The sequence below is a fragment of the Crassostrea angulata genome, chromosome 1 (genome assembly GCF_025612915.1).
Source record: "Crassostrea angulata isolate pt1a10 chromosome 1, ASM2561291v2, whole genome shotgun sequence".
Taxonomy (NCBI): domain Eukaryota; kingdom Metazoa; phylum Mollusca; class Bivalvia; order Ostreida; family Ostreidae; genus Magallana; species Magallana angulata.
This window is the reverse complement of record NC_069111.1, coordinates 49,444,598-49,468,709: the sequence shown is the minus strand read 5'-3', so window position 1 is coordinate 49,468,709 and position 24,112 is coordinate 49,444,598. Positions and strand designations below refer to the sequence as shown.

The 24,112-nt window shown below is 34.0% G+C and overlaps 3 protein-coding genes across 3 annotated transcripts in view; 1 reads left to right on the top strand and 2 right to left on the bottom strand.

Moving 5' to 3' along the window:
* The window catches only part of LOC128172065 (uncharacterized), a 170,813-nt gene that overhangs the window by 104,552 nt on the left and 42,149 nt on the right, over positions 1 to 24,112 (top strand). The window lies entirely within an intron of this gene.
* LOC128171946 (tyrosinase-like protein 2) lies at positions 768 to 4,113 on the bottom strand. The gene is made up of 4 exons (XM_052837721.1): positions 3,623 to 4,113; positions 3,238 to 3,365; positions 2,725 to 2,915; positions 768 to 2,374 (listed from the first exon to the last, which is right to left on the bottom strand). Exons 1-4 carry the CDS (start codon positions 4,037 to 4,039, stop codon positions 1,014 to 1,016), a joined length of 2,097 nt encoding a protein of 698 aa, XP_052693681.1. The 5' UTR covers positions 4,040 to 4,113; the 3' UTR covers positions 768 to 1,013.
* Positions 8,429 to 23,019, bottom strand: LOC128171993 (uncharacterized). The gene is made up of 5 exons (XM_052837769.1): positions 22,600 to 23,019; positions 18,453 to 18,555; positions 17,409 to 17,554; positions 12,184 to 12,594; positions 8,429 to 9,350 (listed from the first exon to the last, which is right to left on the bottom strand). The coding sequence occupies exons 1-5, from the start codon at positions 22,796 to 22,798 to the stop codon at positions 8,830 to 8,832; spliced, it is 1,380 nt and encodes a 459-aa protein (XP_052693729.1). The 5' UTR covers positions 22,799 to 23,019; the 3' UTR covers positions 8,429 to 8,829.

Genomic DNA, 24,112 nt, shown 5'->3' with positions numbered 1-24,112 from the left:
CGTTTTTGAAAGTGGGGGGGGGGGGCAGACTCATCCAAAAAATCTTGACAAGCAAAAAAAAAAAAAAAGGGAATGAGACTTTCCCACAATCTTCAAAATCCTAATCCGGGGGGGGGGGGGGGGGGGGGGGCTGGCGTAGTATATAACTTCAATTTCTGCCCCCCCCCCCCCCCCCCCCGATGCTACGTGCCTGCAGACGACATAATTTTTCTTTGGATTTTTGATACTCTTCACTTATTTATAAAATATCTTTGAATCCTATTCCTAATATTTTAAGGGCAATTAATACGATTTTTACTACTACAAGTTATATATTTTATGCGTAAAAACACGCAAGGAAAATATGCTAGGGAGGTCCTTCGAACAGCCGCATTGATCTCTAAATAATATATCAATAGATTTCAAATAGATATTACTGATCTGATGACTGATGACGTTCGTGGTATATTGGAGAATAGTATCCGCGGCATATCTTTGATCTCGGCAATAATTGTAGTAGAATGTCATAAAAACAAAGTTACAAGTTGCAACTGAATAATCTGGGAAAGAGAGACTACTATAAACAAGTAATTAACTGCATTTGTATAAATACAATGAAATGCAATATACTGACAGAGCTATCTATAATGCATTTTCCCTGTAAGTTTCCTGAACATGTTGTTAATTACCTATGTTGAACCCTCCTTCAAAATAAATATTTGAAGAACCCTCTCTCTCTGTGCACTAATGAAGAAAAATGTTTAAGAGCGACTCCATAAGTTGTTTTCTTATTTTAATCACGTAATTATTTCTTTACAGGTATCGTTACAAAATAAATATCTAAGAAGAATGACAGTTTTGCAGAACCGTACCATTACATTTCATTTTGCCGGAATGTATTTTAAAATATTATGCATGATGCCATCAAAAAGTTAAAACCATTACCGTTACATTGTTATACTCCGCTAGAATAACATATACAATATATGGACGATAACAGGAATGAAAATAAAGTCAATACAATTTGAAATTCATCAGTGATCCCAAGGCCAGACATTGCTGTTGTCACACACGAATGTCAGGGCGGGAACCGGATAGTCGGCGTGGGCTACGTTACTATATGTCATCAGAGTAGAATCTAAAGCATCACCATAGGTAATGGAGTACATCTGAGGGAAAGACGTAGAGATTCTAAAGGCCCCAGAACAACCCTTGTAGTTCCTTTGGCCGTTGATTGACGTCTGGCAAACAGGTCGGCAAGGTCTACCACACGAATCATATGCTGTAAACAACGTCTCTCCTTCACCATATTCTGGATTTTTGACTCCTACAACCATTGCAGTACTGTAAACTGGTTGTCTGTTGTCTATGATAGCATATTCCGTATACATCCCGTAATAGTTCAGACCATTGGAAGATACAAATACTTTGGAAGCACCAGAGTGAGCGGTCTGACATTTCTCTTGTGATTGGTTAACTGTTCCAAACAATGTCGGATCGATACCCTTGAGATTTTTGGATCTGCTATAGACGATACGTACAGGAATATAAACCCAACGTTTCACATCCACAACTCCGTCAATGACAAACGTATTTGTAAAAGATCGTTCAAGAGAAGAAACAGATTGAAGATGGTTTTCTTGAAATGCTGCATTCTGGGAAACCGCACGCTGCACGCGTCGAGCTCTTGTTCTCACCTGCGAACTAGCCCTGCGGATTTGTGGAGCAGCACGAGCGGTCCCTATGTTGTCGGGGCGATTACGAATGTCAATGAATGGAGAGTCACTAAACTTCCTTCCTACCGGTAGTGGTCCCCTTGCTACGGCCCTCGCTAGTGACTGTGACTGAATGTTTGAACTAACTCCACGAGAAGCACCCATTGCCACGATGCCAGCAACAGACGTTTGTACAGCTGTCCGAATTCTCGATATGCAAACAAGTCTTAACTGATCACAATACAGGTGAGGGCTATTGTTACAATTATTTTCACAAACTGGAAATGGTTCGTATGTCACAAGGTCTGCGAAACGATTTGCCATGGCTTCAAGATTTGTAACGAGCTCGAAATATGGCCCAAAGTTGATCACGTCGTTACGACGATGTCCTTGGCGTGGCCTTCTTGGATAATCTGTTTCTGGGTTAAACCCGTTCTGGATTTGCAGTTCTCTAAATCTTGCCCAAACAGCATCAACATACGCGTGATGCATGTAAAAGACCGGGTCCCAGGGCGCAGAGTTCAAAGCTGATATGTGTCCTCCGACCCAAACGTGTGGGCCATTATGATGGCCTTCCAGACTGTAGATACTGCCCCTTGGGAGTGGTTCTGAGATATCTTGGAATCTTCTTCGGCTTAAAACAGCCCGGAGACCCTCTTTTGTGAATAAAGAACTATCACCTTGTGAAAGAAAATATAAATTATCTTTAATTTAAAAATCGTTTTATAATCAACTAGCACAGAATTAGCAACCTTGATGATAACCCGACCCTAGCGTTTTTACCCCCCACCCCTCTATCAACCATTAATGTAAAAGAATGGCAAATGGTTACAATGAAAGGCCACCAATACATTAAAGCTTCAATCAAAGCATCGTTGGACATGAACAAATCAATCAGGAAAAATTACTCGAAATCGATAGTTTTGCTATGGAATCATTATATCTTACTTATATGTAACAGTGAGTTTATTATGTTGTGTGAAAATAGTTCAAATACAATCGGGTGCAATCACAAAGACGAATAACTAACCGGTTCCATAATTGCGAATAATTGGCGTTCCAAGAAGAGTTCGCATGTCTTGGAAAGGTCCACTCATGACCTCACCGTCGCCATTTCCAAAATACTGATCGCTCCAGAGGATGGATGTTGTGGGGTCTACCATGTCGTGATCTAACCCAGAGTCCCAGTATGGTATCGCGGCATCACACTCCGTCTCCAGACTGATATTATAAAGATCAGGGTGAAACATACATGTTTAACTTTCACATGATCTAAAATATCTTTGATGTAACATATGGTAGACGTCGGGTTAAATATTTGAAAAAAATAGCGATTACTATATAGTGTTGAGTTATGTTTTACATCTTGCGAGAAAATATTTCTTGAAAGAACCAAGACAAAGTAGGAGCTATCATTGTTAATTCTTAGAAACGAGATGGGTGAAATAGAGAATGAAAATGAAAGCTTATTTTGTTATGCTCCATTCCGTTAAGAACTGTTAAACAATGACTTATGTATTTCGTACTGAAGAAGAACTCTTACAGCAGGAGATAAATCCTGTGCCACGGGAGGAAGGCTGGGCCATTGTGCGCTCTCCCCAGGGTTCTACCGGAGTGAAAGGCGGCAAGAGTTTGGTAAGTATTCCGCCCCGCACTTGCAGGTTCCACAGTCTATAAGAAGAGTTTTCATTCAATTTTTTTTTTTTTTTTTTTTTTTTTTTTTTTACATATTTTCCATGTTTAACAAAATCAGACTTTGTTGTTAATCAGTTGCAACTTCCTTTCCTTTAATTTCTAACGCTACACACCTGATTTTTTCACTGAATGAATTGTTCTTGCTTACATTACAAAGTGAATTTAACGTTTCAATAGAGTAAACATTTGTGGATATAAAAGGATATGGAACCATTTAAATATAGAAAGATTACCTCATTTTGAAGTCGTTGAACACAATTTGCATATGGTTGAAAAGCTCCAGGACTGCGCACTTCTTGTCTAAATCTTCTAGTAGACGTTTGCCTTTTCTGACGTCCTCCTAGTTTCTTGTACTTTTCGACTTCATCTGCTTCTGCCATAATTCGTCGGAATAAGCTATCGATGTAGTTAATACCTTCCTGTGTGAGATTTTCTCCGGACCACACTTTTCCATTGGTCATCTGGTCGGTTAAGAAACTCCTGTAACACATGCTCTGAATGTAGATTGCAGACTCAGCTGATGCTGTCACGTTATCGGAGCGGTACTCGTAGCATTCTTGTAAATCGGTGGGAAAAGGAATCGGTTCCAGAAGAGCAGACGATAAGCCAAGTAATCCCAGCAAAATGGCGGCATTAAAGAAAGATGCCATGTTCCCTGTCAAGAAAGACCGGTAATCACTAACTACAATAAACCTCAAAATCTTAGAAATTCAACAAATATGGAACTTAAGCCCCTTGCTTTAAAAGAGATTTAAGAATTAGCTTAAGGATGCTGGAAAGTCAACAAATTAGCTATCAGATTTACCTAGAATTTTAAGATGTGATAGGTTTGGCTATTCATTATTTAGTTAAGAAAAAATCCGTAAAGTTAGTCTTTTAAATTTGAGTATCTTCTATAATTTTATATAGGCTCTTCTTTTAAAGGAGATCAATAGAACCCTCTTAGTTAATATCATTCCCATTTATAAATAACATGCCTTACATATCTTTGAAAAATCATATTCCAAACAGCTTTTCAATATTGTTTTTATAAACATGTACATATTTTATTAATGAACGTTCTTCGCACAAAAGTGCTGATTTTAGTGCTGTTTAGCTTTTTAAAAAGTGATTAGAAGGTTATAAAAGACAGGCATTAGAAATTCTTCCAGTCTGTGGCCTATTGAATATTAACCAATCCTCATAGATACAGAAACTTGACAAGAAGGTATATGTATAAATCTTAATCATGAGAACCTCACATTTTCTCGTTAATCTTCATTAAAAAAAAAATAAACACAGAAAAGAAAGTTACGTTTGACTACAATGTGATAGAATATACATGTTGAATGAGAAATGGACGAACATTGATTAAGTTGTCTAATTGCTCAACTACTAGATTTCTTTGTCTACATACTTACATTAATTACTAACGTACCTTACTCTCCTGGTGATTTCTTTCAAATTTTGCGCACCGTCTCGTGCCATTTATAAGACATTCAAATGTTTTGAATAATCATCATCCTTCTACGTGAACTATGATTGACGGGAAAGTTATGAGGAATTAATTGCAAGCAGCATTACCTGATACAATATCCATGTCTACATAGAAAAATGTAGAATTTAACTTAGGGTTATGAACAATCGAATGCATTAATTTTGCAATTATTTTAAATGTTGATAAAATGTTGCAAACCAAATTTTAAAAAATCTATTGTTACTTACCTTACATGCAAGAGATTTAAAAAATAGCATCGATAAACAGGCCGATATGAATCATTATGTATATTTTTTAACGTTTTAGCGCTAAAAATATACATGTCAGTATATATTGCATTTCAATTATTATGTATGTATTATATATTTTGTTAATAAATATTTTACTTGTTACTTGACGCAATGCACCCAAGGAAAAAGGAAAACTTGAACAAATGTTGTAGTTATATTAAAAAACACTACTTTTGTTTTAGGCACGGTGTTTGAATTGTTTAAATTAATTATTAACTGTGCATTCTTGATGCATATCCTAAAATTGGAACCCAGTAAACGTCAAAATATGTCAAAAAATGTTCATGTCCGGAAAAGAAGAGTGAGTGAACTGTAAATTTTTTAAAATTTATGGTAATTGACGGAGTTCTGTATAATGATAAATATTTGACTCTGCACAGGATAAAAAAACCTGAAAGCATTATAACAGGAATCCGAAATATTAACCTACAATGGTGTGACATTTTCCGGATCTGCATGTGTAATGTCGATGAACTTTAGCAGCTTACAACTTTAAATGTGAAGACTTTATTTGTTTAGCATAATTAACTCAAGGTTATCGACAATACTTTAGAATGACATTTTATCATGTCAAAAACGAATTTTAATAAATGGTAACAAATGATACAGAGGAAATTATTTACCTTTTTATCATGGGAAAACTATACACTATAGCTTATCTATAAAACAGTTTGGAAACGTCGCGTAAATGGATACAATTGAGAGAGGAGTAAAATCAAAATTAACAAGTATTGATAAAAACACTTAAAACTAAGTACTAGTATTTGTTTTAATTAATATGTTCGTCAACCGTTATGATATAGCAACATTAGACAGATTTTAGAATGCTAAATACGTACTAAAAAGATTTATTTTGAAGTTCTTCAACTTTAGAAAAAAAATATTGTCAGTTATTTGTGACATTTTCCAGAAATGATTTTTTTTCATTTTTCTCATGATTCTCTGTTGGCGTTCCAACATTTGCTACTTTCAGAAGATCTTGTATCTTATTCAATTGTTTTAAAAAAGATCCATGTTAACCAGTTTTCTATACATTCTGCAATAAAATACTAAGATACTAATCTTGATAAGATATGAAAAATGATCATGATTAGGAAGTTAAGAAATGAGAAAGCATACTTTATGTTCAACTTATATCTTATTAAGATCTCCTTATAAAACCTAGTGAAAATATATCGATCCAAATGCATATTTCACCTCCTATGTTTTAAGAACCTTCTCTTCTTCACTCCCCCGTAAAAAGGTATAAAATGATTTTAAATATGATCCTTGTTTTGAAAAATGGTATCATTAATTAAAATTGATTAATGCTCACCATTTAAGCATCTTTGTATTAAATTGCTTAATTTAAGGAGATTTTGTAAGGAAAACAAAAGTTTATCAACGATGTATCTAAGACAGATATCTGGCAGTGATACATATGTAAGTGCAAATATATGTAGTAAAGCTATTTTGCCATCCACTCTACAGACAAATAAAACAATTTTACGTACCATATACAATTTCTTATAGAGTTTTAACAATGTTCATCTACAATGGTAGTAGTTGTTTCTTTTTATTTATTTATAGTGAAATGTGTATACATCCTCTCATATAATTCATAACACATTCAAGCATATACACACTTCAAATACAATGAATGATGAAAGAGAAGAAAAAATAAACAACTTTAAGAGTCGAAAGATACATGCATGTATAAACATACATGACATATAAGTATAGAAGAATTATTTCTAAATGTAACAACATCTAATACAAGTATTAGCAACTTGGCGAGGATAATTTGAAATAACTGATTTAATAACTGAAATAAATGATTTGTTGGCTAGTTGTTTCAAGGAAAAATGTGATAAGAACTGAATCTCATTATCTATAATCGAAGCAAAAAAGTACAGAATTTGTTTTTAGATAGTTATTGCATCATGATACATGTATCTAACAGTCTCCTCTTGCAGTGGTCTTTAAGTATATCTAAAACAAATTAATTTTCTCACCAAAAACTGCCCGTCATATAAATTATTCCCACAGCAAAGTTTACACAGATTTTTTTAGTTTATTAAATCTAAAATAAAGATTTGTATAAGAGTATGAGGGACGAGAATTCATTTATTGACCGTATATAAAAATTCTACTGCAAACTGATGTATTTATCGGTTATACCGCTCACATCGTTCAACACTCTTCCATTTAGATGACGTAGGGATGAAAGGTACAGACTTATATCTTTACGCTCTATTAACCTTAAATAGAAAGGTCGACATTTGAATAAAATGTTCCATAACTATTAAAGGCAATGCCACTATTTTGTGAAATTCTCCATCGTATATTTTGACAGAATTTCAGTCAAAGATGTTACTTTAAGACATTCACTTGGAAGTTTTTTGGTTTTCATACCTTGATGTGTGGCATGAACTTTCGTGGATTTAATTAGGTAGTTACCTTCCCCACCTCTAAACTATTTGGTTTCGATCATCTATCTACATTTGAAAAGTAGGCTGAAATTGTTCACTTTAAAACAAAATTCAAAAAATAAATACATGTACTTTTAAGTAGGACAGATTATTCTATGATGACGTGTATATTTTATTCACAAGTTCACATTCAGTATTAATAAAGAATTATTGTAAATTTGTACAATGTTTATAAGTCCATGTGTGTGTGTGTGGTTTTTTTTATATGCAATGTTATGAAGTTTGCATTTGAAGACAATAAATACAGGTAAATGTCTACTTAATGTCAATATCATCTATGTACTTGTAGAAGTAAATCAAAATGTCATTTTTGTTTCAGCTTTTTCAGTGAATATGATGTCTGCGTTAGTTAGGTCTCGAGCTCTGTGGTCATAAGGCTTAGATGAACTCATTATGGTCAGTCTTACACTTCCACCATTAAATGTCTTTTGCAAAAGTGAGATTGCGATCAAAAGCGAGACCATCTATGTTGTATGGTTCAAGAGCTAGAATTGTTAAATGGCGACAAATGATGAAACATGTGTATATTTAAAAAGTTTGTATACTCATATCCTTCTTATATACACCCGTAAAGTATAATTATTTAGATTCAAATCGTTTTACTCTTGTCCTTTTGAATCATTGAAAGGATATCTAATTGTTTTCTCTGCTAACAAAATAAAAAAAGACAAAGCAAAACAAGACAACAGACAAAAAACCAAACTCCTTGTAAAACAGGATATTTTTATTTTGACACAACAACGTAAACAGATTTTTGAAGTCTCAAATTATTATCAGTTTATATCTTATGAACTACCGATATTATGATGCAAAAACTATGATTTCTGCACCGTTGTGTTTTTATAATTGTTCTTCTAAACAAAAAAACATAGGTCGATAAATACTGATCGCTGTAATGGTCATTATCGCGCTTAACTCTGCTTTGGAAAGTTTATATAATTGATTGCTCTAAATCTGATAGCAAATATTGTTTTTGCTATCTGAATCATTCTTGGTACTTGACTTTTTAGTTGGCTTTATGTATTGTAACCTGTCTGTCAAACCGTTACGTCAAAGAAAAGAAAAAAGTAACAGTTTAAACAATGACTTTTATTACGTAAAATCTGTCAACAAGTTCAATGGTACCTTTTGAAATTTCTAATTAAATCTATACTGTACAAAATGTAATGAATGAGTGAATAAATACAATCATATGTAGTAACTTAAAGATAAGCTTTCTGGTCTCGAAAGGTTCTTTCTTTCATCTTGTGTAATGTCGACTTTTTTATCGAAATTTCTGCACACTCCCTCGAGAATTTCCCCCTTGAAACCTGCCAGCAATCTCGCACGACATTCATGATACGAGTAAAGGGTTCGAACTCCACAACTAAACAACCAATCAAAATAGAAACAGATGACGTAAAATACACGAGTGACGTCAAAAAAATCACAGTCGGGTGTATATACACTCCGTTCAAATTTCCAATATCAATGGTGAAATAAGCAAAGGTCAGAAGAAAATACATAACGGAAGCACCTCGGTAAAACCGAAGAGCCCGGATATCGTCTGCTCGAATAGTTTTGTCCACAGCTGCAATATTGTAAGGATTTTTACAGGATATAATTGAGTAAAGAATGAGCTCCAAGAGAAAGGGAACAGCTGTTGTGATTATCGTCTGATAAACGGACCATACAAGAGCGTGAACGTTCTTAGAAGTCCAGTCCGTACTGCAGATGCCCATGCCTACAGAATACAAAGTAAAAGGATTGAGAAACTTCATTATTTTTAACTTTTCAAAATACTCTCCTTGTTTAGGCATGACAACATGTCCGATGAAGCCATCAACAGAAATTGCTTTGATCTTTTATAGACATACTGGATAACGAGGAACTTTAACCTTGTTTAAATGATAGTCTACAGCTTGCGATTTTAATTGATGATTTAATAGCGAGCTCAGCTCGCCGGCGCGCAGCGAGCTCTACCGGCAAGGCATGTGTGAATAGAAAATTCGGACTAGTTGCACATTCATTCAACGGATTTTTTTGGCGTCAGTAAATCGGACCAGTAATGCATTGTTTCAATCGTCCCAGAAGTTCCCCGTAATCATGGCAATTTTTATCACTTCACAGTCTCACGAGAATCAGCAAGACAATATAAAAACAATAACGATGTATACGACATACAGTCAGTGCTACCTCTAAAGTTCACATCAGTACACTCTCAATCAAAAATAATCGAGTGACGTCACAAAGGTTTACACATTGATCCAATAGATTTTTTCGGCGTCAGTAAATTTTGACCCACAATTCATAGTACCAATGGTTTCCAACCTCACGTTCTCGCGAGAATCAAAGTACAACTTTTGAGAAGCATATATGAGATATATATAATAAAACAGTATACTTCGCGTACTTTTATTTATCAGGGGAGTTTTAAAGAGTCAGGCGACACTTAACCAACGTTAGCTTTGACGTCACAATGAGCACTGATAAGGGGAAATTACTCTAGATGAAGTACTTGTAAATCTGCTTAAAATGACCAAAATCCTCTCAAAATCTTGCAAAGGCTAAGCAAAAGAACAGCTAAAGAATAAGGACATTTCTTCAGATACAGGAAACAGTTGTAAATTGCACTCATTTGGATGAATGCTTACATATATTTCATTTGATACTGTAATTACGGTAAATTCCCGGAACGTACACGTACGTAGCATCGCCTTTTTTTTAAAAGGGAGAGTGTGGGTGGATGGGTGGATGGCAGCCTCATCCAAAAAATCTTTGCAAGCAAAAAAAAAAAAAAATGAAAATTCTAATCCTTCAGCTCTTTAGCAGTTCAATGGTTTCTTTATTTTCACTTCCATTTATTACATGCAAGGGGGGGGGGGGGGGGAGGGGGGCACCATGTTCTTTTAATATGATAAGCAAATATTTTTATGCGTAAATTAAAATAAAAATAATTAAAGATTATTTTTTTGAAAGTGGAAGGAGCAAATCCATGATAAGTCGATTTTCCATGTGTAAATTGAAAAAAAATGAAATTATTTTTTTAACATAGGGGAGGGGGGAGCTCTATGATGAGTCAAGTTTTATACGTAGGTTTAAGAAATGTCTACTGCAAAAAAAGGGGGGGGGGGGGGGTGAACTGACGTTACAATCACTTTAAAAGAGGAGATACAGTGCAATGAATATTCATATATTAAAATCTTTATTATTCAACAACATTGTATCTGAGATTAAACTATTGTTCTACTTATAACTAAATTATAATAAATCTTATAAACTATGAATAATAAAATTTTACTTAAAAAATAGGTATGTTTTATTTTTTTGCATTCAAATTTTACGTTGTTAATTCTATTTTTATTTATTTATTACAATTCATTGTTTGATCACATGCTGTGCTCGCCCCCAACGGTCGCACCGTAAAACAGATTACATTTACTTTAATTCCGAGTTGTAATGATAAACCTTGGCCCAAAGACCACAAAGTGGGAGTAGACTTAAGTAAAAAATATTAAATAGTTATAGAACATTTGAAATGATTTTTTAAAATAGCTATGAAATGAAATTTCCATTTTGAAATAGGGTTCCGACAATAATATGACTAATGGGGCTTAAAAACCATAAGCCCCTTTTTAAAATATTTCATACTTAGATTAATTCTATCACTCGTGTTGTTTTCATGTTGACGTACATGTGTATCGTGTGTACATAAACATTTTTATGAAAAAAGAGTAAAACCCCAATACTCCTGGTATAAACTTTTTTTCAAAGCACACCGGACAGGTGTAACAAAAACCCAGTTTTTCATTTATTTATTTATTCTTTACCAGTTCTTATAAATCTTATTTTTTTGTGGTTAACATGTATTGATATAAACAAATTTCGAAAGATGCTGTGGTGTTTATCTAAAAATAAAGTTCGTTGGCAAACTATTGGCGCCACGGACTTTTATTAATTTAAAGATAATACGATGGAGATGTTTTTCTCGGCCAAGAGTGTTTCTATGCATTTGCGAAAATATTTGCTTGAAATCATCAAACGTTCGATCTATTCCGAGAAGTTACATTATGGTCGTAGTTAAAAATGAATGAATCTTAGGAATCCGATGAACTCTTCTGAACACGAAAGGGTCCGAAAGTAATGGAATTAAGTATTCTGCATGAAGAATATTGCTTATTGGTGTCAAAAGGTTACGATTCTCGAGGTTGATGTGCTACACAGTGCCATAAAATCTTAATTTAGTATTTACCTTTACATTTGTTTGAAACAAGTATTCTACTTTATTCTTTTCAAAAGCTATCGAATAGAAAAGATTAAAAAAATCATACTGGATATGCTTGTCAATGGTTCTTTTGTTTAATTTTTCTCGCAGTCATAAACAATTCTATAAACTGTTAGGGGTGGGGGGGGGGGGGGGGGTGAGGGAACAATCAATACATAAGACGTATCTACACATAAAATGGCAATATATTTTGTATTCATTTCCTTTTTTTACGAGTTTTCATCATTCATCATTATTATAGATCGATTTATCAAAGTAAATGCACACAACAAATTCAAAGATTACCACGTACCTTGGAAGGCAAGGAAGATATCTACATAGTTCCTAAATTCCTTTTGGTCAATATGCGTCTGAATCTCTACATTTTCAACGTTTAATTCTTGGGAAAGTTCTGGGTACCAAAGCATGCTTTTAAAAACTTCTCCCAGTGATCCCATGGTATAATTATTCCACAATTCTTCCGCAGCAGATATTGACGGACAACGGAAAAACATTTCAAATCCAGTCTCGGTTTGCTTAGGTTGAACTACCTTAATTTGCAACTGCTCTTCAAACGTTTTCCGAAACATAAAAGTCGGGTTCGGGATGATTCGCTTGTCGATTTCGTTTCTGAGTAGATAGGAATACCACTTGGGAAATAAATTGGCGTCTGTTGTCATGTTCACTCCGATAGGGTAATAGGTCAAAGAGACTTTCAAATGACCTAAAAAAAAAAAACAAGTTATAGAAATCTATTGAGACACGTCATTGAAATTTGAACTATGACATTCATTTTTTGTAAAAGTATGTAACACTTTCCAAGTACACTTCAAAGACTTGTAATTTAATTTATGGAACTTGGAATAATATATATATATATATATATATATATATATATATATATATATATATATATATATATATATATATATATATATATATATATATATCTTTTTCGGTGTTGTCAAAGTAAATACTATTTAAACATCGGAATAATAGTGTGACCGTGCCATTTTATATCCTTATGATAAAAAGATAAAAATTGGACATGAGAAATGGACGTCAATAAATAATTATTATGACATGGTTGATCAAAAAACAGATTGGTTTTCTAACCCGAGTCCCGTCCACTTATATAATGCCATTTCGCACAGCTTGTACCAACCAATCTCTATCGTTATATCAACTAGATTTGGTGATTACACATAAATTAACTGAGTAAATACGCAACCTTGTATCCTAATTTTGTTTTGGCAGAGCACAAATCTTCTCAATTGGACCACACACATTTGGTCTTATTTCACACTCAAACACACTTAGTTAACACAGCAAGGTTCATCCATTGCAAAATCACGCTTTGCAAAACACTTTTCGTCAATAGACTCTTATACAAACTGAATTACGATATGCGTTTCTTATGTATAGGTTTGACAATAATTCGGTCTTTGTTGGAACGTTCATTTATAAAAGACAGGATTTCGACAATTATTGTTAACCTTATTTAATTGAACGACTGTAAGAAACATTGTCAGCATTTTAAAGTAGTTCGGAAGGGTTGAAGGAAAAACAAAATGTGCGTTCAATTTGAGCATTGTTATTATTCATTGTTAAATGAGAAAATGGTTTAAATAATTGCCCTCTATCTATTAGAGTCGGATATAGAAAGCATCGTTAAGGAAAAACAAATGACCTCTTTGGTTGTCGTACAATCAGATGGAAAGATTGTGATTGCTAGATCTCAAAGAATTTTAATATGCGGCAGTGGTACGATAAAAATCGATATTAAGACCTGTGATGCTAAAACCCTCGGTTGCGATAGTCAACTGGTTAGGCTAATCACTGGTGAATTTTAGTCAACTGGTTAGGCTAATCACTGGTGAATTTTAGTCAACTGGTAGGGCTAATCACTAGTCAGTTTTAATGTTCACTGAATAATTAGCAATCGATCAAGTTTATAGAGTCAACATACTTTTAGAGTCAACATATAACGAAAAATTATATCGTGGTTTGGGTTACACGACTATAGGTAACCTGTTTAAACCCAGGGCTAGGAACCCAAGCCGTGGTATAATTTACAATACACCACAAAACGGTCGAAAATGTATCATATCCATCTCATGGTCAAGCACGATGAAACAATGAATTAAACGTCACAGAAAATGTCTGGAAGTCACAACCACAGTGGACCAGTCGTGTGTGTTATAGCAATGTGTAAAATTATCTTGACAAGTTTTAAGCGAATAATGAGTTTAAAAACCGTTCGAATAAATCCTAGTGCTAACAGGATAAATTCACACATGCATAGAGTCTAGAAAATAGGACTGGTTTTCCAATCAATACAAAAACATGCACCATCGTCTTTGTCTCTAGCATAGCATTGATCTGTTGAAAGTGAGTTAAATTGGACAATTGAGGAAGACAATAACCCCCGTTTCTTCAAAGTAAACAAATAAAATAAACAACTGGTCAAAATATAACTCATGAATATTGATTTTTCCTAAATTCAATTTGGCATTGCAAAGTAATCTGTGAAAATACACACTTCTGAGTCTACCTTTAAATGTTCATTATAACCATTCAACGTGTGATCACATTATCGGCGTTCAGAGTGCATTAAACATAAACACAATGATTTTGATCATTAGAATTAATTTAGTATGATCAATATCTCTATATAATTAGTAATTTCACCAAGGTATTCAAAAAACACTCAAGGGATAAAATATAGAGTTTCTTTACAGCTTATGCTTGTTAATTCCGAAATAATTAAGGATGATGACAAAGGAAACAAAGTATGCCTTACGGAAACACATTTTACCTTGGCTGCTAGTCTAGACAAGGAAGGGGGAAGGAAAACAGTGCGTCGGTCTATTTTTTCATTGCTGCATTAAGTTTTGTTACTGATTAGAACTGAAATTGTTTCACGTCCCCGGTGCAAAAAATTTGATGGCAGACTGCGTTTACAGGTTTACTTTTAATACATGTTAATTTTTGTTTAATCATTTCTGTGTGAAAACTTCTGTTACGTCTGACGCCAACTGTAGCTGATGTTGTTTGACGAACCCGTCAACATAAAGTAAAATTACATCTTTCTGTATAAATATGGGATAAATCATGAGTACAGCATTGAACATTCGTAAATTTAATGTCTAGTTTATTAGGGCCCCACTCAGCGGGCGCCCTAACGAGATCAGTCTATCCGTCTGTTAGTATGTCCGTCCGAGATCACTCGTTCGGGTCATGTCTTCTCCCTTTGGCTTGTTCGGGCCATGTCTTCTCTCCCCTTGGCTTATTCTGGCTAATTTATCACTACAGAGTACCTTTGGGTAAAGAGTGCGCAGTGACCTTGAACCAAGTTTCTAGATAAAAGGTAAATGTTATAGCAGAATCATCTGAACAATCCTTGTCAAGATCATATATTCTCTGCCCTTGGTCTAATCTTCACCCACAGAGTACCTTTGATTAAAGGGTGTGCAGTGACCTTGAATGACGTTTCTAGGTCAAAGGTCAAGGTCAAAACAGACCATGCAAGTTTCTAGATAAAAGGTTAATGTTACAGCAGAATCATCTGAAAAATCCTTGTCCAGATCATATATTCTCTGCCCTTGGTCTTATCTTCACCCACAGAGTACCTTTGATTAAAGGGTGTGAAGTGACCTTGAATGACGTTTCTAGGTCAAAGGTCAAGGTCAAAACAGACCATGCAAGTTTTTAGAGCATATTTACTCTCCCCTTAGCCCTATATGGCTCATACTTCACTTAAACAGAGCTTTTAGGTAAAAAATGTGCAGCGACCTTTAAAGGGTACCTGCAGCCAAGCCAATGTGAAACATATGTCAAAGAGTTTAATTACCAAAATTTAATGCAAAAAACCGCATCGAAATCGATGCAAAAATAACGGAGTTACGCCGCTTCAAAGTGGCTATTTTTACCTGCTTTGGGAAATCTAATCAAGAGAAAACAGAATTAGGCGATAACGAGGCTTCAGCGGAAGTGACGTCTCGAGGTCAACAGGAGGGAAAATTCTTTACAAAGGTATTTAAATTAAATTCGATTTTTAAGTTTTAAGGTCAAATGTGAAGGTCATAGCAGATCACTTGAAAATCCAATTTTCAGACCACAAATTATTTCCCATTGCTTGTATTTAACCCCAAAAAGCCTGTTGGTAAGGGGTAACGAGCTTGGCTTAAAGTTCTATGCCAAACAGAAAATTTGTAAGTCATATGTCAAATTGAATGTAAAAGCAAAATAAAATGCTTTTATCCCTTTTGTCATTATGTAAGTGGGGCCTTTGTGATGGTCACTATCGTGATGATGTCTAGTTAAGCTGTCGCCGGTGGCGTTGCGACACCAAAATAATAACGTTCAATGGTTTACGTAGCTTTTATTCAGGTGATAATTTACAGATAAATTTCCATTTCTTCAACAGACTTGAGACTATGGTACAAAACAAAAAGGATCCAGAATAGTTGGACTCTGGTCAGTTATACTTATATGTTACATGAAGGGTGAAATGAGGGAGCTGGTAGAAAACGTCCGCTCTCTCCAATTGCTACGTCCAGACTGAATTCTTAAATGCACGGGATTTGAACCCGCCTAGTCAAACCGGCTGAGTGAGCTTTAAACTATGGAAAGCAACTCTAACAATAAATTAGTAACATTATAAACGTAGCACAAAATGTATGGAAAGTAATTTTGGACGTAAATTGTGACATAAGCATTGATATACATTAAATATATTCTTGTAGAAAGTACTAGCACTATGATTGTACGTGCCTTGTTATCATTATGGAACTGTTTATATTAAGTGAATCAATGTGTGTTATTTTGTTGGTACCCGTGGAATATTCCAAGATAAGGGGATACATGTATAAAAATCGTATGATGAAACATAAAAATCTTATGTATTTTTTCTCTTTCATGTTCCAAAACGAACTGCGTTAAATTTACTTTATCAATGTAAAGACTTCCAACAAAAACTAAGTAGAAAGCTCAGAAAAGAAACACAAATAAAACAACCCCAATTAATGGACTGCAGCCATTTCATTTTACATAATCATCTTCTGCCAAATGAACACTTAAAACACTCTACGTCCAAGTAATAATTGAAAATAGTGCCAGAATGCATTAAACTTGAGATACTTCATGTTTTATATGCATTGTCTTTTATTACTTTGTTTGCTTTCCTTCTATTAATAAATATTTTTTGGTTAGTTTTATAACACAAACAAGTCAATCTTCTCTTTCTTGATGGCGAGGTGTAGACATTTCTAAGAACTAATATATTTTAGCTTTTTTAAACTGCAGAAGTTTTATTTACAGTAATGAGCAACACGCTGAATTAAACAATATTTCATATTCAAAATATGATTGGGAATTTCTCTCTCACGTTGTGAACAGTAAATTAAAAATTTGCTACGATCTCTCTCTCTCTCTCTCTCTCTCTCTCTCTCTCTCTCTCTCTCTCTCTCTGACACAAATCAAAACACGCTGCTTTTATTCTAGTTACAGTCTAGTTCCATCAATGTATATGTGTACCTCTGTAGTAGGAATATTCTCCCAGACCGTAGAGCGGTCCCGTGGCGACCAGGATGATCAGGACAAAAATACCCACCACGATCATGTTTAGATTCTTCACAGAGAACGTAGATGGATGGTCGACCTGAATCATAAACTTGAAGTACCTGTTTGGGGAGAAAAAAGCAGACGATAATTGAATGAAGAACCGAAGAACATTCTTAGAAAATATAAGTTTTAGTAGTAGGTAAGTGTTTCATCATAGCAGTAGGTAAGTGTCTAATCAACGTTTTAGCCTGAAATGTTCGGTAGAGAGCGGCATTGGCGTTTACAACAGAAGCAAATGACAAACCAATTAAACTACTCGCTTGATTGGCACTTTTTCAACTATTTTAGCACTCTTCCTGCCTAGGTATCTATATTCCTAATGACTAGCTAGAGGGCAATTATGAAAGATATTAAACTCAAGTTGCATTTTGGATCATTAGTGTTCGGATTTCTCAAGTTGAACTTTTTTCGGCAACGGCAATTTCATAGCGGGCTTCGGTCGGAAAGAGTGAAATAGTACAAGAAGTTCAATTATTTATTTTTAGATTTCAATATGTGTAAACGAAATTTGGCTGTAGAGATATTTTATATATGCACTTTCGAACGAAAGTGTCGAGGAGAGTGTTACCGGATGGGACCACAACGTTTGCGCATCATTCAAATAATACATCAATTATCAAATACCTGTAATTCATTTCCAGCAGGTAGCGACAATTTTTGTATATAAATACATTGTTCTAAAGTATCAAATTCAATGAGAAATTATATAACATGTTTAATTACCAATACCCGACTTGCTTTTGTATCCAAACAAATATGTATTACATCTTTAAACAATTAACTTATCAATACTTTTTTACATGAAATACTGTAATATTCCTTTTGAGATTTATATTTTAATGGAGCTGCAATTAGCGAGAAAGAAAGAATTTTATCTCTTTAATATAAAGTAAGAAAATGATGGTATCTGATGTTAAACCACTGCAGGTGGGTTTGTTTATTATAGCCTTTGATTACCTTTCCATCGCAGCAATACATAGGATCCAGGTGGAACCAGAGAAAACAACTAGGTCAATGAATCCATAGAGCTGACAGCTGACGTCATGAAAAGGCCACTTACCTAAAGCGATACAAAAAAAACCCCACGAACTATTACTAGTAACTTATATTCTTCAAAATTTAAATCCTTAAACATCAATAAAACCAATGTTTAGGAAACTAAATGAACGAAAACTGTACATGAATTCATAACGATTTAAAAAAGGTACGCATTTTAAAAAAGTCGCTTCATAACAAAAATGAGACATTACTTCAATCAAATTTATCCTTTAAAAACGAATCACGTTCTAAAGCATCGCTATTTTTACAGACGAATTTCCTATCCTTGCTTATAAATTTCTGCGGGTCTATAGTGTTTATGCAATTGAAACTTAATTTGTTGTACCTATATATGATGTTCTGAAAAAAAAGTGTTATATTTTTTACTATAATATAGAACAATATGTTCATCTTACGAATCCAGCAAAATAAATCCGTCGTGTACCAGTTTAAAAGGTTTTTTAGCGATATGCAATTAATGCTTTTAGAGGAAAGTCAATTTCTATCCCGGTTATCTTAAATATCTGATGCGTTTGGTCGTCATTCAGGTATCAAACTAATAATTATTTTTAATCAAACGTAAAAAATTATTGAATGTTGGAAGAATTGAACAGTCTGATAATCGATACAAATGAATTGCAAGTCCACTGATTAGAGAGTTAGAATAATTAATTTTACCAAAAATAGAGAAAGAAATCTGATCTTCTGTACTACATTTTTTTTTAAATTAGAAACCTACAAATAATACTGTAATGAATTATTTATAAGCAATACACCTACTCGTAATATTTACCATAATTATTTTACTAGTACGTGCTGAACTTGAACCCCAATTCATGTTTCTTCCAGAAAGCCATGGTTTGAGAACATATAAAAGATACCATATGCAATGTTTTGGGAGTGTTGTTTCTTTAAATGTATCTTGTTTTGTAGATGACTTTTAAAACATCCGATCAATAATCATATTTTTATCTCAATTCAAGACTTTTCTTGGAGGGACATTTGACCTTTTCAACAAAGCTGATACCTGACACCTGTTTTACCCAATGATGCTTAGAGCCAAATATCACGCTGTAAATTTTTGATTAAAAAGTTACTGCCATGTAGTCTGTAAATGAAAAATTCACAGCATGATACAAGTGTGATTGAGACTGGGGAAGTGGTCTTATTAAAATTCCAAGGTTGGTTTGAACATATTTTATTGTATATTTAATTTACAAAGGGTTCGAACACAAGTTCTTGCAACTTACTAGGTTCTCACCCAATTCAAGGTTGACACTGACCACGCTAACCCCCCCCCCCCCCCCCCCCAAAAAAAAGAAAAGTACGGACAATAATAACGAAAACTCACTCTGTCTATAAATCCTGTTTCCTTTAACAAAACTAAGGCTTGCAGGTATGGAACATAACTGTCATTGCATAAGGTTCATGTCATATCACACAGCATGGTGGATCTTGTATAAATGATATCTAAAAGCGGCATTGATTTAATCTAATGGTGTTGTTTTCTTCCTTTTTATAATCAAACCTAATGTAATTTTCACCAATGAGACATTCTATTCCCCATCTATAAATAATACTGTCAAATGTAATTATTGAAACATAAACCACAAAACAAAGATGCCAAAAGTGTCTTACGATTTCCTTAAAAAACGATATAAAGAGAATACATGAAAAAAAATAAAACAAACCGATTCATAAAAGCACCATCAATGAAACAATTTAGAATAATTTTCATTTCAATGTTGTATAATTTCTCTTTGGCACGAAGAACAAAAGTATTTCCGTGTGAAATTCTGAAATATTTTATACATTTGTCTCTTAAGTCTCAACAACAGACCAGATCTACTAAACGTTGCAACCATCGGTCATTATTGCGATAACAGAGTAACTACAACTTAGTCCATCTGTACTTGTGGATATTTCTATTGGGATACATTTTGCAGAATTATATATTTATATTATATGAAGGTGATTTCATATTATTGTTACATCAAAGTTTTGAAATTAAAAAAAATGTAACATTATATCTTAAGGAATATCAATATATCACATTACTAGGATTAACTGCGTCAAAGACAGATAATAACGAGGAAAACCTATAGTTTATAGACAGTTGTATAAGGTTTGTCAGACCACTTTCGGAAATAAATACAAAACCTTCGCAGCAATACTGGTATATAGTTTTTAGACATTATGTTTGAAATGATATTTAACACGTCAGTACATGCAGTGCTTTGAATTACTATTACTTTTTGAAAAAGTATCCGATGCTTTGTGTGTTCTTGATTTTTTTAGTAACCTTACTTTCTTACACAAAAATAATATCATCGTTTTTCCAAACGCAACATTGCATTCAATGAACAAATGAATGAAATGCAAAAAATGTATTACGGTGCATAGTAATCTCCGAAGAAAATGATGATTCAACAATAATTATTGTTCGTTGTATACTTCATATGCACATAATCATCCAAAAATAATTTCATCGAAAATTCAAGTCATACTTCCATCCAAATTTTTATTTCTGTAAATGTCGATATAGAGCTTAAAGATTCACCCTTTCCATATCTATCTATGCATTAAATTTGTAGCTTAGGGAAACAATTCACGTTCTCGACTTCAGAAATAGGCATAAAATCAAAAAGAGGCTTCAGTTAAGATGACATCTTATTGCCGGTCTGAATATTACTCACCAATTCTGGCCTTTTGGCATTGAAGCTGATCTACTTTCACTGTCATATGATAATTTTCTGGTGATAAAACTTCACACGTATATGACATTTATTTCTGTTAACCGGCAATTAAAACAAATTTCTATGGAACCAGTTATTAATCGGATTCTTTAAACTCGCAGTAGGATTACCAGTCCACAAGATAGCAACCCACATGAGACTGTCCAGGAACGGTAGCTTCCGTTGCTTAGCGTATATACATATTCAATTTTTGTTTTTAAGATAATTTCAGAATATCAAAATATGGGGGTGGAGGAAGCATTAGAAAAGAGAATTTCCAGTTTCATTTGACATACATGACTGACAAGAGCACTAAAACATTCGTATTAACATTTTTACCGTATTGATTTTATTGTACTTTCATTATTTTTACCTAGACAAAAGAAGGATTTATTTTGTATTCAACAAACAGTTTGAATCTTAATTTAATTGACATCTTGTATGCATACTTACATATACAGGGGTCTTACATTGAGTCTTAGAATGCTGACAACTGTGAATAATTTTACTCGATCATGTTAAGACAATTTATGAACATATATCAATTTCCATCCATAGACCGATTAGTGTTGTTATTATTTTTTTATTTTAATATATATTACCGGACACTGTGACTTTTTATTTTATTTGGATACGCACATACTTCTATATCCATCAACATACGTATCATTTATTGTCGAAATTATTCAAAAAATTGGTTTTACCCTTTTGTAACGTCTTATCATGCTTCAAGATAAAATTGGGTCTGACGTCGGATTCCGACTTAACCATTTTCCTTTCCCTTCATACATAACGCATACAACATTTCTCCTTGAAACTTATTTACAGCTTCCCAACACATGTCATATAAATACATAAAAAATGCACTTTGCTGTGCATAAGCTTCAAAAATCGTAACATTTTTAAGCAAAAGTTTTTAATGAATATGCTTTAAAGTTATTTTCACCCCCAGAAGGTTTTATATTTCAATGTGAATGCGAAGGGTCATGATGTGAAAAGGAGAGGGGGGGGGGGAATTGATGTCGCCTCATTTACTCTAATTTCCTTAGTCTAAAAATACATTGCAAATAGAAAGAATTTTTAGTATATCTTTAAAGTTGATGCCACACGATAAAAAAGTCAACTTGGCACACCAGGGTGCATTTTTTAAATTGATTATTATCCCCATACAATCTATTCATTGACATGTAGGCCTACATGTACTAAGATTAAAATAAATTTATATATTTGGAAATATCATTATTGGAAATGTTGATTTGAATAATCTGAAAAAAGCCCTCCAGTTTTGTCAAGACAATTTTTTCAGTTTATATTGCGTAAGAATCACTCACCGTCGATTTGTGAGACAGACAATGCGATCAGGCGCAGGACACACGGAACAGCCGAGATGACCACCACTAAATTCGTGATTTTCTTCAGGACTGGGTCTCCAAACGTAGAATAAATTTTCAGAACCTTTGCGGTTCCCACAATCACAATAATAAAACTAAGAATAATGCCAAGCAGTTTCAGAATTTCCGGAGCTTCCATGGCTCTGTACTTCTACCACGGTCTGCTCTGAAGCATAGCTCCCTAACTAATCGCAGTGTTAACAGATTCCTTCAATCGATCTGCATAAACTCACGCATCGAGCGGTAACACTAAACGCTATATATATAGCGACCGCTTTCTACTCGGGATACAGTCGCAGCTTTGAGCAGACTGGCCGTGAACGATTGCAAAACGGGAAATTAGATTGCGCTTTTAGCAACGTGCTATCACTAAATACGCCTAATTATAATTAAATTCCCTTTTGACCCTCCAATGAACTGATAAGAACCCATCTCTTTCACAACCCCCTCCTTCCTAATAAAAATAATTTTGATATCGATGATTAAATATTTTCTGCAGGCTTAAAAAACTCTACAAGAATGATACTAGTAATTTATCTCCATTTTCATCTTTACAAATATTATAACTTGAGGTAGTGTAAACTTTATTTTGGATAATATAATGGCAGCAAAAGGAATCCCACTGCAAAGTGCTCTTAACCATGTTAACAGTCTAAAGCTTATTACAAGAGATTTAACGATCTTTACAAAACACCCGTATTAAATGCTATCCAGACAGTTCATGTATTTTACTAATGAGCCAAATTCAGAGAAAACAGGTTAATAGCGCATTTAAGTATCATTAGGGAAAAAATGAATAAGCAGATGTTTCCGATTCTTATGGTCATATGTATATCATACAACGTACTGAAGTACCTTGTTGAATAATTCCTCCACTTTCTGATGTGTATGGGCAAAATATATTCATTTGTCTTGTACAAAGAAAGGCAAACCATTAGTACATGTACATGTAGTAGATGCAATTTTCATTGTGTGGTAGGAAAAGCGCGTAGTTCAGTAATAGTTTATGGTCATTTCCCCCCAACCGTCTTACTCCTAAACTACCAAAAGAACATCGTGGCTATTAATCTGTTTCACCTCGATTGATCTGACAATATCCATCTTCCACAGGAACCCTATCACCGACGCTGGAAATATCGGTTCGGATAAAATTACTCTCTCTCAATCCGAATCTCCATTAAAGAAATGTATGTAGGAGAGCGTGATACATAGTCAATCAATAGAAAATAGCACAGCATAAATTCATGTAGTAATCATATTTACGAAATTATAAAAGCTCAATTGATGTTAGATGAACGAAAACTCGTTTTTATACCGGTGTACCGTCGAGATCTAGATGTGGTTTGTTTACTTGCAGAGTAATCTATACTGATAAGTTTTGTCAATAAACTACGAAATGCTTGTTGTGACAAACGTTGCTGCATGTACCTGTTAAATTTCATCACATGTAAAT